Genomic DNA, 12,302 nt, shown 5'->3' with positions numbered 1-12,302 from the left:
TGAGAAGGACCCTAAGCCCAGACTTTATTCTACAAAACAATGGTTAAACAAATAATAAAGGTAAAGTTTTGGAATGGCCAACTCAAAGTCCTGACCTTAATCCAATAGAAATGTTGTGGAAGGACCTGAAGCGAGCAGTTCATGGGAGGAAACCCAGCAACGTAACAGTTGAAGCTGTTTTGTACAGAAGAATGGGCTAAAATTCCTCCAAGCTGATGTGCAGTACTAATCAACAATTATTGGAAACATTTTGTTGCAGTTACTGCTGCATAAATGAGTCACAACAGATACAGAAAGCAAAGGTACTTTTCATGTTCACAAACACTTGATATTTTTGACTCATTTGTTTGACTTGGTTCTCTTTTCCTAATTGTGAGATAATCCAATATAGGTTAGATTATGCCGAAATATATTAAATTGCAACGTAAACATGCTTTAGAAATAGAAGTGTTAATAGTTTATTAACAAAATGTAAAGTGAACAAACAAAAGAGAAATCTCAATCCAATCAATATTTGGTGTGACCTCCCTTTGCCTTCAAAACAGCATCATTTCTTCTAGGTATACTTATACACAGTTTATGAAGGAACTCTACAGGGAGGTTGTTCCAAACATCTTGGAGAACTAACCACAGATCTTCTGTGGCTGTAGGCTTGCTCAAATCTTTCTGTCTCTTGATGTAATCCCAGACAGGCTGGATAATGTTGAGATCAGGGCTCTTTGGGTCCCATATAATCACTTCCAGGACTCTTTGTTTTTATTTATGCTGAAGCTAGGTTTTAATGACATTAGTTGTATGTTTGGGGTCGTTGTTCTGCTGCAGAATAAATTTAGAGCCAATCAGTTGCCTCCCTGATGGTACTGCATATTATATACATATCTGCTTGTATTTCTCCCTGGCAAGCATATGGATTTCTGCAAGCCCCATTCAGGTGAAAAGGACAGTCAGGAAACCTTTCTGCAGCAAATCTTCCATGTGTGAAGTCACCCTAATTGTGTTGTCGAGGAGGGCTGACACAACATTCCCCTCCATACCATACATTGCATTATGCTGTGTCACAATACATCCTCATCTACTTCGTAATGTGTCTGGTATTAGTTACCTTCATGTTCCTACACACTTTTAGCCTCTTGCTTGTGTACCTGAGGATGATTCCGGTAACTGTACATTACTGCTATGTCTAGTGATGGCTCACCTCAGCTACCTTCTCTTTTTTTACTGCCGCCATATAGACATTTAATTGGCTTTCTGTGTTGCTATTTCTTGATTGTGGAAGCTTTTTACTAAAGCGTCTTCTTAGCTTCTTACCTGCAGGAGATTAAGCTTCATTAACACATGGACATTCCCTTAAAGGAGAACTAAAGCCAGAATCCAAACACAAAAAAAGAACAACCAACAGAACATACTGTAACATAATCTCCTATGTGTTGTTGTTATATTCTCAGATATCACAATTGCAGACCATGAAAAATAAACTAGTAAAGCAATGTGCTGTTCTCTCAGGCTGCAGTCATGTCTACTATCCCTTCTTCTCCCACTCTCATGCTAGTGCATGTAAGCCAGGAAGTGTTGGAGGTGGGGGCCAGGTTTAGTGTGAATTACTTTTTTATACATGGCGAGTGTTGCCATTTAGTTGGAAGGAATCTTCTAGTGACTAATAGTACAAAATAGATTTGGTTGCAGAATACTAAATCTCCCCAATCCTAAATAGTGCCATAGTGAGGCAATCTTGCCTTTCAGGATCCTGTGAAAGCTTAGTTACCACTATTTGGAGTTTGTAATAAACCACAGAATGCTAAATCTATTTTCCAAGATAAATCCCTTCCCCACTCAAATATATACAAATTTAACCTAGACGATGGTTTGTAGCGACAGTCAGTGAGAGAAAATGCCTGTTCAGATATATTAAACGGCTTTAGGCAGATGTAATACAGAGTCGTAATGTATGTTCTTTAAAATAAAAAAAAAGGACAGAACTACAATTTCAGCATGTCCAGACTGTAATTATTGGGCATCAGTGGACATTATAAGGAGAGGGGTATAGGAGGACAGAACTTCAACTCCATCCATGTCCAGACTGTTATTATGGAGCATCAGTGGGCATTACATAGAGATGGATATGAGGAGAGCACTAAAACTCCAAACATGACCTGACTTATTATGGGGCACTAGTGGCCATTACAAGGAGAGGGATATAAGGGCAGAACTACAACTCCCAGGATTTCTAGGATGGTATTATGGGCTATCAGAGTTCATCTTTAACTTCATGGTAAAGCCACACAAACCTGGTTTGTAGACACATTTTATTTATTCCAAGCTGTGGACCTTGCTGCCTCTATTCATGCAGTGATGTTGTCTCAACTTGTAAAGTGCTGATTTCATCAGCTTTTTATGTGTATTGTAAGCACATAGTAGCTGTAAAATCCACAGTGGAGCCTCCAAATATATCATTGATACTTTAAACTGGTCAGTAAAACCAACAAATGCTAGAAGGAAAGGGGGCAGTGTGCCAGAGAAATGTTGCTGCCATGATGGGACTTGTAGTGTAAACCTGGGATTAGGAGTCCAGTGGGCGGTCCTACTCAATACTTTACGGCTGTTTCTATATGCCATTTCCCACAAAACTACTACACAATATAGAATCTTTTTCCATAAAACTATACAAATCTATTCGGTTCCCCTTGGTTTATAATATTAGACCTGCAAGATCCATTAGGTCCATGTGAACTTGCCCATTGACTATAATGTGCCAGTGTCCAGTCTGGGTGGTGTCCAATTCAGGGTGGTGTCTTCTGCTGTTGGTCTACAATACCTACGATGGATAGAAACATCTGAAACCACTCTGTCTTTAGGATATTACATACCGATGTCGTAAAATCTGAAAACCTTCACATTTGTTTAACCATCTCTCTATACATGTGTTATCTTGTAGTCTCCTTGAGGCTATTATTGAAGTTCTGGAATTCATTTGATGGCATTGTAGCGAATATCAACCATGTGAAGCTTTTAGTTCAAGTAAGGTTGCGAGGTGCGCTTTTGGATTTGCCATCACTTCAGAATCCCAATCTATAGGAACATAGAGAACATACAAAATAGAGTATGGATATAGGCATGATCTGTACTTATCAATTCTAGGTACTCTCTCAAATGTATGCTCATAAACAGAATGCTATATATGACACTCTTGATCTTGAAGTCAAATTGACCTATGTAACCAACAATATATATGTTCATCAAACAATTTCATACAAATGTATTATGAATTCATGAAATATGCATCAATTAAACCCTTATTCTGAGCCTAATTACCACAATCCAATGATTTAATAGTTTGCAGAATCATTCAAAATGGTGTGTTTTGTTGACTGATATACAGGAATTAAGTTTCTCCTTGTAGAGACCACTAAGTTAGCTTAAGGAGTCTTATAGACCAGACAATGCTTCCTGTAGAAAAAAGAACTATAAGACTCCTTATGTCAACTTGGTGGTGTCTACAAGGAGCAATTGAATTACCCCCGAATCACATCAAAGGACTCTCACCCAGCCAAATCAGTAAACTGCACCGCACTGACGTTGGGAAGAAACCCTGAAAATGTCTGCGTATGGGTGTCTTTTCCTTTGGAAGAGATTCTAGTTTTGGCTTATATCCCAAGTTATTGTTCCAAGACCTGTTTTAAGGGGCCAGACAGTGACTCATAGACGTAGCCATGCAAAAGTTGGAACTAGAGTGCAAACATTTGTCCTCTCTGATAAAAGCTTATTTACATTTATTGACTGATGAAATCACTTCATGTTCCTGAGCATTGAGTACTGTGTTTGAGAATTGCCTTCTAATGTTGCCTTCAAAGTTCCTCCTCAATTTTTCAGTATTTTCCTCTTAGTCTAAAGTTCACGAAAAGTGCAATGTATGAAATTCACTTCACATTTTGTATAATATTGTTCTCTTTTACTGTGTACAGGAGCTCTGATTCTGAAGAAGCTTTTGAGACCCCAGAATCAACAACCCCAGTAAAGTCCGTACCTCCCATCCCTATCCCTGTCCTTCCAGAGGTTCAAGAGCAGCAACCACAGCAACGTCAAGAAGAAGAGACTCCTTACCTTCCACCCAAGCCAGAAGAACCAGGTAAATCTAAAACTAAAAAAGAGTCATCTCTTCAAAGTAAAGCGATAAACTATGATGATTGCCAGGTGTTGGCTGAACTTCCCCATACGCAGGAATCGATGGCTCGGCCAAACATACATGTATTCTGAATGTGGAGTAAGCTCCTTGGGTGGTGTCTTATCCTTCTGAGCACAAAATCCAACTGTCCAGTCTTTAAAGAGAACCTGTCATGAACTTTATGCTGACCGTACTGAGGGCAGTATAAAGTAGTGACAGAAATGCTGATTTTAGCGGTGTGTCACACATCAGCTAAAAGTAAGTGGTTGCTGAGAACCAGCGTCATAATCATTGCAGCCCAGGCCTTCAAAAGAGTCAAATCTACCTGAGAAGAGTCAGGGTTATTCATGAATTCCTGCTCTCCTTGTCTTCTACCTAGTTTTTTCCCTTTCTCTCTAGGAGAGAACTGCCAATCATCAGCAGATGGGCAGGGAGAGCAGGAATTCATGAATAACCATGACTCTTCTCAGGTAGATTTGACTCTTTTCAAGGCCTGGGCTGCAATGATTAAGATGCTGGTTCTCGACAACCACTTACTTTTAGCTGATGTGTGACACACCGCTGAAATCAGCATTTCTGTCACAATTTTATGCTGCCCTCAGTGAGGTCAGCATAAAGTTGATGACAGGTTCCCTTTAACACCCCAAACATTTGCCATCAGCGGAGAGTCAGGAGGCCCCCATAAACATTAGATGGTTGGCTGGGCCAATCGAAATTGGGGGTTTGGCATGTATTAATCTAATGAGTATGGCTAGCTCCACGCAACTCTTATTTAATCATAAGGTTATATAAGTGGGTCATACAGTATATAAAATGTTTTCATTAGACTATGACATTAAAATAATGAGTTTTATACTTTTCTTTTTCAGATTTGGCTCCTAATTTGGGAGGCACAGAAGCCAGTGACGTCACTGCACCTGAGAACTTCACGGATTCTCCTTTTCGTCAACCATCTAGATCATTTTCTGTGGTTTTTGATGAAGATAAACCTATAGCAAGTAGTGGAACATACAACTTAGAGTTAGCTGCTGTTGAGAGTCCAGAAGTCAGTCCTTCTTCCTCAAAAGACCCCAACAAAACTCGCCGAAAATCCACAGACTCGGTTCCTCTTAACCGCAATACCCTGTCTAGATCTCTCAGCTTGCAAGCTGCTGACTTTCAACTTGAAGACTTGCCTAACAGTCAAGGAGGATCTGGTAGTGCTTGTAGCACTCTGCGTAGGACAAAGAAGGCACGGCCAGCATCACTGAAAAAGAAGGCTGGAAGTACAAAGAAACAAGAAGCTGTTACCATCAATGACTCTAAAGATACGAGTAAAGAATTATCAGGAGAGTCACAGGAAGTAGAAGTGGATAGAGATTTGCAGGTGGAACTTGCTCCATTCCCTCCTCATGAACCTTCTGAAACAGATGCCGAATTGCCAGTAGGTGTTAAAGAGGAAAGTTCACCTCCCCAAGCCTCAGATTTGTCCCAGACAGATTCCCAGTTTAGTGAACTTACAAGTTCTCCTGCTCAGATCAACCAAACACAAGCAACAGGAAGGTTGTCACCACCAATACCTACTCATCAAAAATTCGAAGTGGCCCCCAGTGGCCCTGAAATATCAGAAAACATTGCAGTGATCGGGCAGTCAGTGAGGCTGGAGTTCGATTACTCTGAAGAGTCGCACGAGGGTCAGCCTCCCTCAAGAAAAGGCAAGAAACCCGCAGGCAAAATGCCATTGCGGAAACCTAAGCCCAAAAAGACTGTTGAAAAGCCTGATGCTCCTCCTGGAGCCCCTAGTCCTATACCAAATGATCCTGAGGATATGCCCATTGGCAAAGGATCTTATACCTACAATATGGATCAGTGGGATGATCCAAATTTTAACCCCTTCTCTTCCAGTGGGAAAACGCATGACTCACCCCTATCTGCGCAAGAAACTCTTCCTGAACTACCCAATCCCACCGTTGAAAGATCAGAGTCCCCTGCTAAAACACCAGCTTCTTTTGAAATAAGTGCTGAGCAGAACGGAGAAAGCATCAAGCCATCCAAGAAGAAGAAGACTCCACTAAAAACGTAAGTGATAAAAGGATTTTCCTGCTAGAAACAAAAGTGGTTGCAAAAGTGGGCCTTCCTGTAGGGTATCTTCTCTGGATCAGAAACTTGGAGTTATATAATATGACCATCTAGACACTTTGCGGGAGAATGATATAGTAGTTGAATCATTGCATTAATTGTGAAGCACTTCCACACAATATTTCAGTCTCCCCTAGAATCCTATACCGGTCATATGGTTACTATGCTCTCTTATGCAGTTGTAGAGTGTGGCAAGGCTGAAGAACTTTTATCACCTTTTATAGTGTTTTTAGGGAATACAAAGCAATTTTGGCATTTGCGCAATCACAGAAGCATAATAGTATGGCACTGGAGGCGTTTACTACCTTCCCACCAAAACATACTATTACCGCTACACATTAAAAAATAAATAATGAAAATGGTGATTTTTGTAACAATTTTTCATGTCAATACCTTTATATAAAGTATAAATATAAATGATATTACCAGCAACTCAGGCAAGATGGTTGCTCCCATGATTATTTACAAAAATAAATTAAAATCTACAATTATAAAATAAGAAACAGACTAGAAAATAGAGTATGTTTCACTATATGGTTATAATTTGTAAAAAAAAAAAAAAAAAAAAGGGTCAGGTGACACGATCCCTTTAAGAGAATGAAGTGAAAAGAAAATTCATGCCTTAAAGGTGAATTTCTGCCCTATCATGTAATGCAATGTTAATGCAGTGATATACTTTTTCATCAAATACCAGTCCATTAGGCTTCCTGTGACCTACATAAAGGCGGATGTCCCGGGGTCTTATGCTTTTATGTTATCACAGAGAACTGGGGCATCTGTTCAGTAAGATCGCACTTTGTCATTTAGAGCTTCCACTTGTTTTCCGGGCCACCAGTCCAGTATTCATACAGTCATTTTTCTAGTGTTTCTGCTATTATGACATAATAAAGAGTGCTGGAGCCGAAAATGTTTGCTACCCATATTCATTTTGTATGAAGGACTACTTGGGCCTAACATTCATGAGTGAGGAAAGAGAAAGAGGAGAACAAGTGTCTCTGATGTTCTCTGCTGGCTATATAGCGCCAACATATCCTACAGCGCTGTACTGTACATTTATATTAGTCATTGTCCCCAATGGGGCTCCTCCACAGTCTAAGGTCAATCTTATCAAGCTCCCAAAAAATCTGCGTTTTATGAAATGTGTATGTTTTTGGACTAGGAAGAAACCCACATAAACACATGCAAACTCAACCCGGTTATATTCAAACCCAGAACCGCAACCGTGCAAACCAAGGATTAACAAAGTTTTTGATTAACATTTTTTTTTTATTATTGTGGTGCATTTTCATTTATAAATTTTATGTCAATATCTGTATATAAAGAAAATCCAGAAACTTTGCACCCTGACCACTGAGCCTCACTATAAGCTGCACTATAGGCAGGATTACAGTGAAAGGTAACACCTATATAGAGATAAAAAAAGATCACACCATTTACATTAGTTGATGGTCCCAGCTCACCTCTTGCCCCTTCCTGCACAGTGACCTCTGCATAGGTCATAGAGCATGCCCACAGTGCTCCTATAGAGGCCGGACTACAGATTTCTATGATGGTCCTTGTAACATTTATATCTAAATGTTGATAACAGAGCAGAGAAGCAGATCTTGAAGGAGCTCCTCATAATCATGTACTAACAGTGAAATAAATAAAAAATCCGATTACAATAAAAGAATAGGGGGGTCATTTACTAACAGAACTTTGCCTTTTTGGGGGGTATTTCTGGAGAAGATTGTGGCACAAATAAACTTTTCACTGCTCACACCAGGTCTAAAAAAAAGGGCCTCTTCATAACTTCATACTTCTACGCTTCTTCATAACTTTAGCGGTTCCACCGCCACTGCACAGGGTTATTATTAGTGATGGACAAACATCTGCCGGGACGGTTCGCAAACGCGATCAAATGTTTGCGAACCGCAAGTTCATTTTAATGGCAGGCGAACCTGAAAAACCTTCAGCTCATAATTGCAGCCAAGAAATAATTACTAGACGTGCACAAATAGTCCCACAACATGGACAGTGACATACCAGATGTATTATTCAAATTTGCGATCTCCATTCATTATTTTTTTCAATGCGAAATATCAGCAATACAATTTTCGTGCATGCGCAAATGCACTATACAGTACCCAAATGCACTATAAAGAAAGTATATTGGTATATAACACCCGCTTCAATCAGGTTTTTTTTGGGAGGGACTGGTATATCACACCAGTAGAAATTATTTGTCCCAATAACGCTTGTCCCTCTATATACCTGCGGTATCGCAGCAGAACCGCACACAACTGCCGCACAATACAAAGGCACTATAATATACTTTCTAACATAGAAAGTATATTATAACATTGTACAAGGAAGGCAATCCATTACTATATACATAAAGATAAAACGTAACCTTTAATAATTTTACTATGAGGGTCCATTCACACGTCCATAAGTGCTTTGCGGATCCGCAAAACACGGACACCGGCAATGTGCATTCCGCAATTTGCGGACCGCACTTTGCCTGCACTATAATAGAAAATTTGTCTGCAATTGCGGAAACCGAAGCATGGATGCGGAAGTGCGGATCCGCAAATGCTGATGCGGACAGCCCATTCGGCCCCATTGAAAATTAATGGGTCTGCACCCGTTCCGCAAAATTGCGGAACTGATGCGGACCCATTTTGCGGACGTGTGAATGGAAAAGATATCCCTCAAAATGAAAATAAATGTAATTATTAAAGTTAAGCAAAAATCATAGATGTGGTAGGCAATAACAAGTGCTCGGCGGCACCAAATCAGGAACCATATGTCCTACCACAATCCAGGGGGTTCCAGTGCACATCCATGAATCCCAGAGGGAAAGCAAAAAACATCCATCCCTGGGCTAGATGATGATGTGGTATTGAAGGACAGGGTGGGCAAAGAACTGTCCCTGATATTGCCCTACAGGGGGGTGCTATTCTGGCCCTGATAGCCTAACCACAGACCACCCGCCCTGATAAGAGCGACCCCGTCCGGAACCTTACCCTATATAAAAATGGCCCTAGTAAGCCCCTAGCCCCTGACTTCCAGGTGATCACTATATAGATCTATGTGTTTCTGACTCATTATAAAAGTATATTATAAGTATATCGCACCCCTCTGTGTATCACACATATCGATAGCACACTTATACTAGTGTTTAAAATGACTTTTGTGGCCCTATTAGCTAGCGTTTGGTGTCCCTAACAGCCTATCCCTGCTCCACAAAGCAACCTCTCCCTACACTAGCAAAACACTGAATGTAAAATGACGGCCAGATCGGGTTTATTTATAAAGTAGGGGGTATGTCCATGTGCTGAAACGTCTCAATTGGCTGTCCTGTACCACCTGATGGATGTGTCATAGGTCAAAGTTCTTCACAATGTAAAAGAATATGGCGGGTGCGAATATCTCCATATGTTCGCATGTTTGGCGAATCGCGAACATGCAAAGTTCGCTGCGAAACGACCGCCGGGCGAACCGCAAGGCCATCTCTAGTTATTATGACCGGCGTATAAAAAGCGGGTCTTAATAAATGACCCCCCTATGTATTGGTAGCTTTAGTATCTACAGACTAGAAAACCCCTTTTTTTCAGTTTTAATAATTAAATAATTAATTAGTTTAGATAAAAGAAAAAAAATTATATACATGTATTATAAATTTTGCTTTGAGACCTTTATTATATTGGCACAATGGCCTCTCTCTCTAAAGAAAAAAATAAATAAAATGGTGCTGCCCATTTTAGTCTGGTAAAATGCATTAGAAGGAGATCTGAATAGGACTATAGATGGTGTCAGTCATGTGACCCTCAAGCCCCTCATATGACCTTCAGAATTCACTTAAAGAGGACCTTTCACCGGTCCTGACATTGTGAACTAAGTATCATGACATATAAAGCGGCACCCAGGGATCTCACTGCACTTACTATTATCCCTGGGCGCCGCTCCGTTCTCCTGCTATGCCCTCCGGTATGTTCGGGGACTTGGTTATAGTAGGCGGAGTCTGCCCTTGTTCTGCTGGGCGTCTCCTCCTCCTAGGCTGTAGCGCTGGCCAATCGCAGCGCAGAGCTCACAGCCTGAGAGAAAAAAACCTCCCAGGCTGTGAGCTCTGCGCTGCGATTGGCCAGCGCTACAGCCTAGGAGAAGGAGACGCCCAGCAGAACAAGGGCAGACTCCGCCTACTATAACCAAGTCCCCTAAGTCTCCGCCTACTATAACCAAGTCCCCTAAGTCTCCTCCTACTATAACCAAGTCCCCGAACATACCGGAGGACATAACGTGAGAACGGAGCGGCGCCCAGGAATAATAGTAAGTGCAGGGAGATCCCCGGGCGCCGCTGTATATGTCATGATACTTAGTTCACAATGTCAGGATCGGTGAAAGGTTCTCTTTAACTGCCTAGATACTTAACAGGTGAATAGTAGTTAATAGAGAGACAGCGCATAAGTATACAGCATATACAGTATTACTGCCTGCAGCAGCACCTCATCATGTCTGTCAGCGTAGAAGCTCATCTAACATTGTTCTCCTTGTCTCCTCTGTATGTTTTGTTTTTGTTATTTTTTTTAGTTATTTTTCATAACATCACCTAGAGACAGGCAGCCATGTAGACACACATACAGTGAAGTACTGGTTGTAATAGCCACAATGGTTTCCACTGCTAGTTCTATGAGGTTATCCCATGGGAGTGTCCTGTGTATTCATCCAGCACATATATATATATCATGTAACACTGTTGCTTACTGCATGTCAATGGGGTGTCACATGTCTGATGCCATGTTTCAGTTAGACCTTGGATATATTACACAGGACTGACTGATTCATGGGCTATACCATTCTGCTGTGCAGATAGGGGTCAACAACTTGATATAAGAAAGGTATGCAAGCAAAATGTAATATTTTATGTATATTTGAAAATTAAAGGGGTTGTCCGGGTTCAGAGCTGAACCCGGATATATCCCCATCTTCACCCCTCCAGCCCCCATGACATTAACATCAGGGCATTTCATGCTCCGATGCGCTCCTTTGCCCTGTGACGTCACCTCCACTAATGGGCGGGCTTTAGCACTGCCGTAGCCTGTAAAACGGTGTAATAATATAAACAAAAAACCCTTGCCCTGCGCAATACATGAAATGCACCGATGCTCATATCAGGGGGGGCTTAAGGATGAAAATAGAGATATGTCTGGGTTCGGCTCTGAACCCGGACAACCCCTTTAAATGAAAAACAGAATTCCCCTTTAAGGCTTGGGCTACATTGGTAGTCTTTTCTATCTGCTCATGAACAATATAATCTAGAACCATGATAGGTCATTCTATTAATCCAGCCGTATCAAAAGCTGTAGATTTTGGATCATTAGAAGAGGCCATAGTCTTGGGTCATTCCATTTAAGAGTTGACCTCCTGAAGAAAGTATATAACGCCACAGATCAGTACATGTTTAGCTGTCATATTGCATTGAATTAGGTCTCATTGTTTGGGTTTGGGGTGGCTTGACGTTAAGAAGCTCCTTCCTGGTCTATGTTAGTGTTTTTGTCTACTGACTCTTGTGGCGCCGTGGAGGGCATATTCAGTACACAGCCTCCTGTCTGTCTCTTTGTCTCTGTGTCCATAGGATGGTTGAAGATGTCGTGTCTGTCTGTTCTCTCTTGTAAGTAACTCCCGTCATTTCTATTTCTTACTTGTCAATGTCTCCATTGCTCAGCATGAGAATTTCATTCCCTATCCTTGGTTTGTCTTGTTCCTATTGTCTCTCCTGCTAATCCTGTCAATTTGCTTCTCACCCACCACAAGGCCCATGATGTACGTAATGTCATGCTTGTAAATATGTGCCGTGTGTAGTCTATGTGTAAAGCAGTGTTGTTAAGGGGGACGAAGGGAGAGATGTTCTTCACACTTGGCAGGACATCTTGGGAAAATGATTTCATTATTTCAGTGCATAAGAACATGCTTGGGCACATTCCAAGTGAACTTTTAGACTTTTTTATTAGGCTACTTTCACACTCGCGTTTTGGGCGGATCC

The 12,302-nt window shown here is 41.1% G+C and overlaps 1 protein-coding gene across 5 annotated transcripts in view; it reads left to right on the top strand.

Annotated features, from left to right (window-relative positions):
• The window catches only part of TACC2 (transforming acidic coiled-coil containing protein 2), a 181,918-nt gene that overhangs the window by 128,346 nt on the left and 41,270 nt on the right, over positions 1–12,302 (top strand). For all 5 annotated transcript variants that reach the window (XM_044296930.1, XM_044296931.1, XM_044296932.1 and 2 more), the window contains exons 9-10: positions 3,960–4,123; positions 5,029–6,217. In XM_044296930.1, the coding sequence (XP_044152865.1) occupies positions 3,960–4,123; positions 5,029–6,217 (1,353 nt within the window). The remainder of the gene's footprint in view (positions 1–3,959; positions 4,124–5,028; positions 6,218–12,302) is intronic.

Source organism: Bufo gargarizans, chromosome 6, assembly GCF_014858855.1.
Source record: "Bufo gargarizans isolate SCDJY-AF-19 chromosome 6, ASM1485885v1, whole genome shotgun sequence".
Lineage (NCBI taxonomy): Eukaryota > Metazoa > Chordata > Amphibia > Anura > Bufonidae > Bufo > Bufo gargarizans.
The sequence above is the reverse complement of the archived record's forward strand: the minus strand, read 5'-3'. Positions and strand labels throughout refer to the sequence as shown.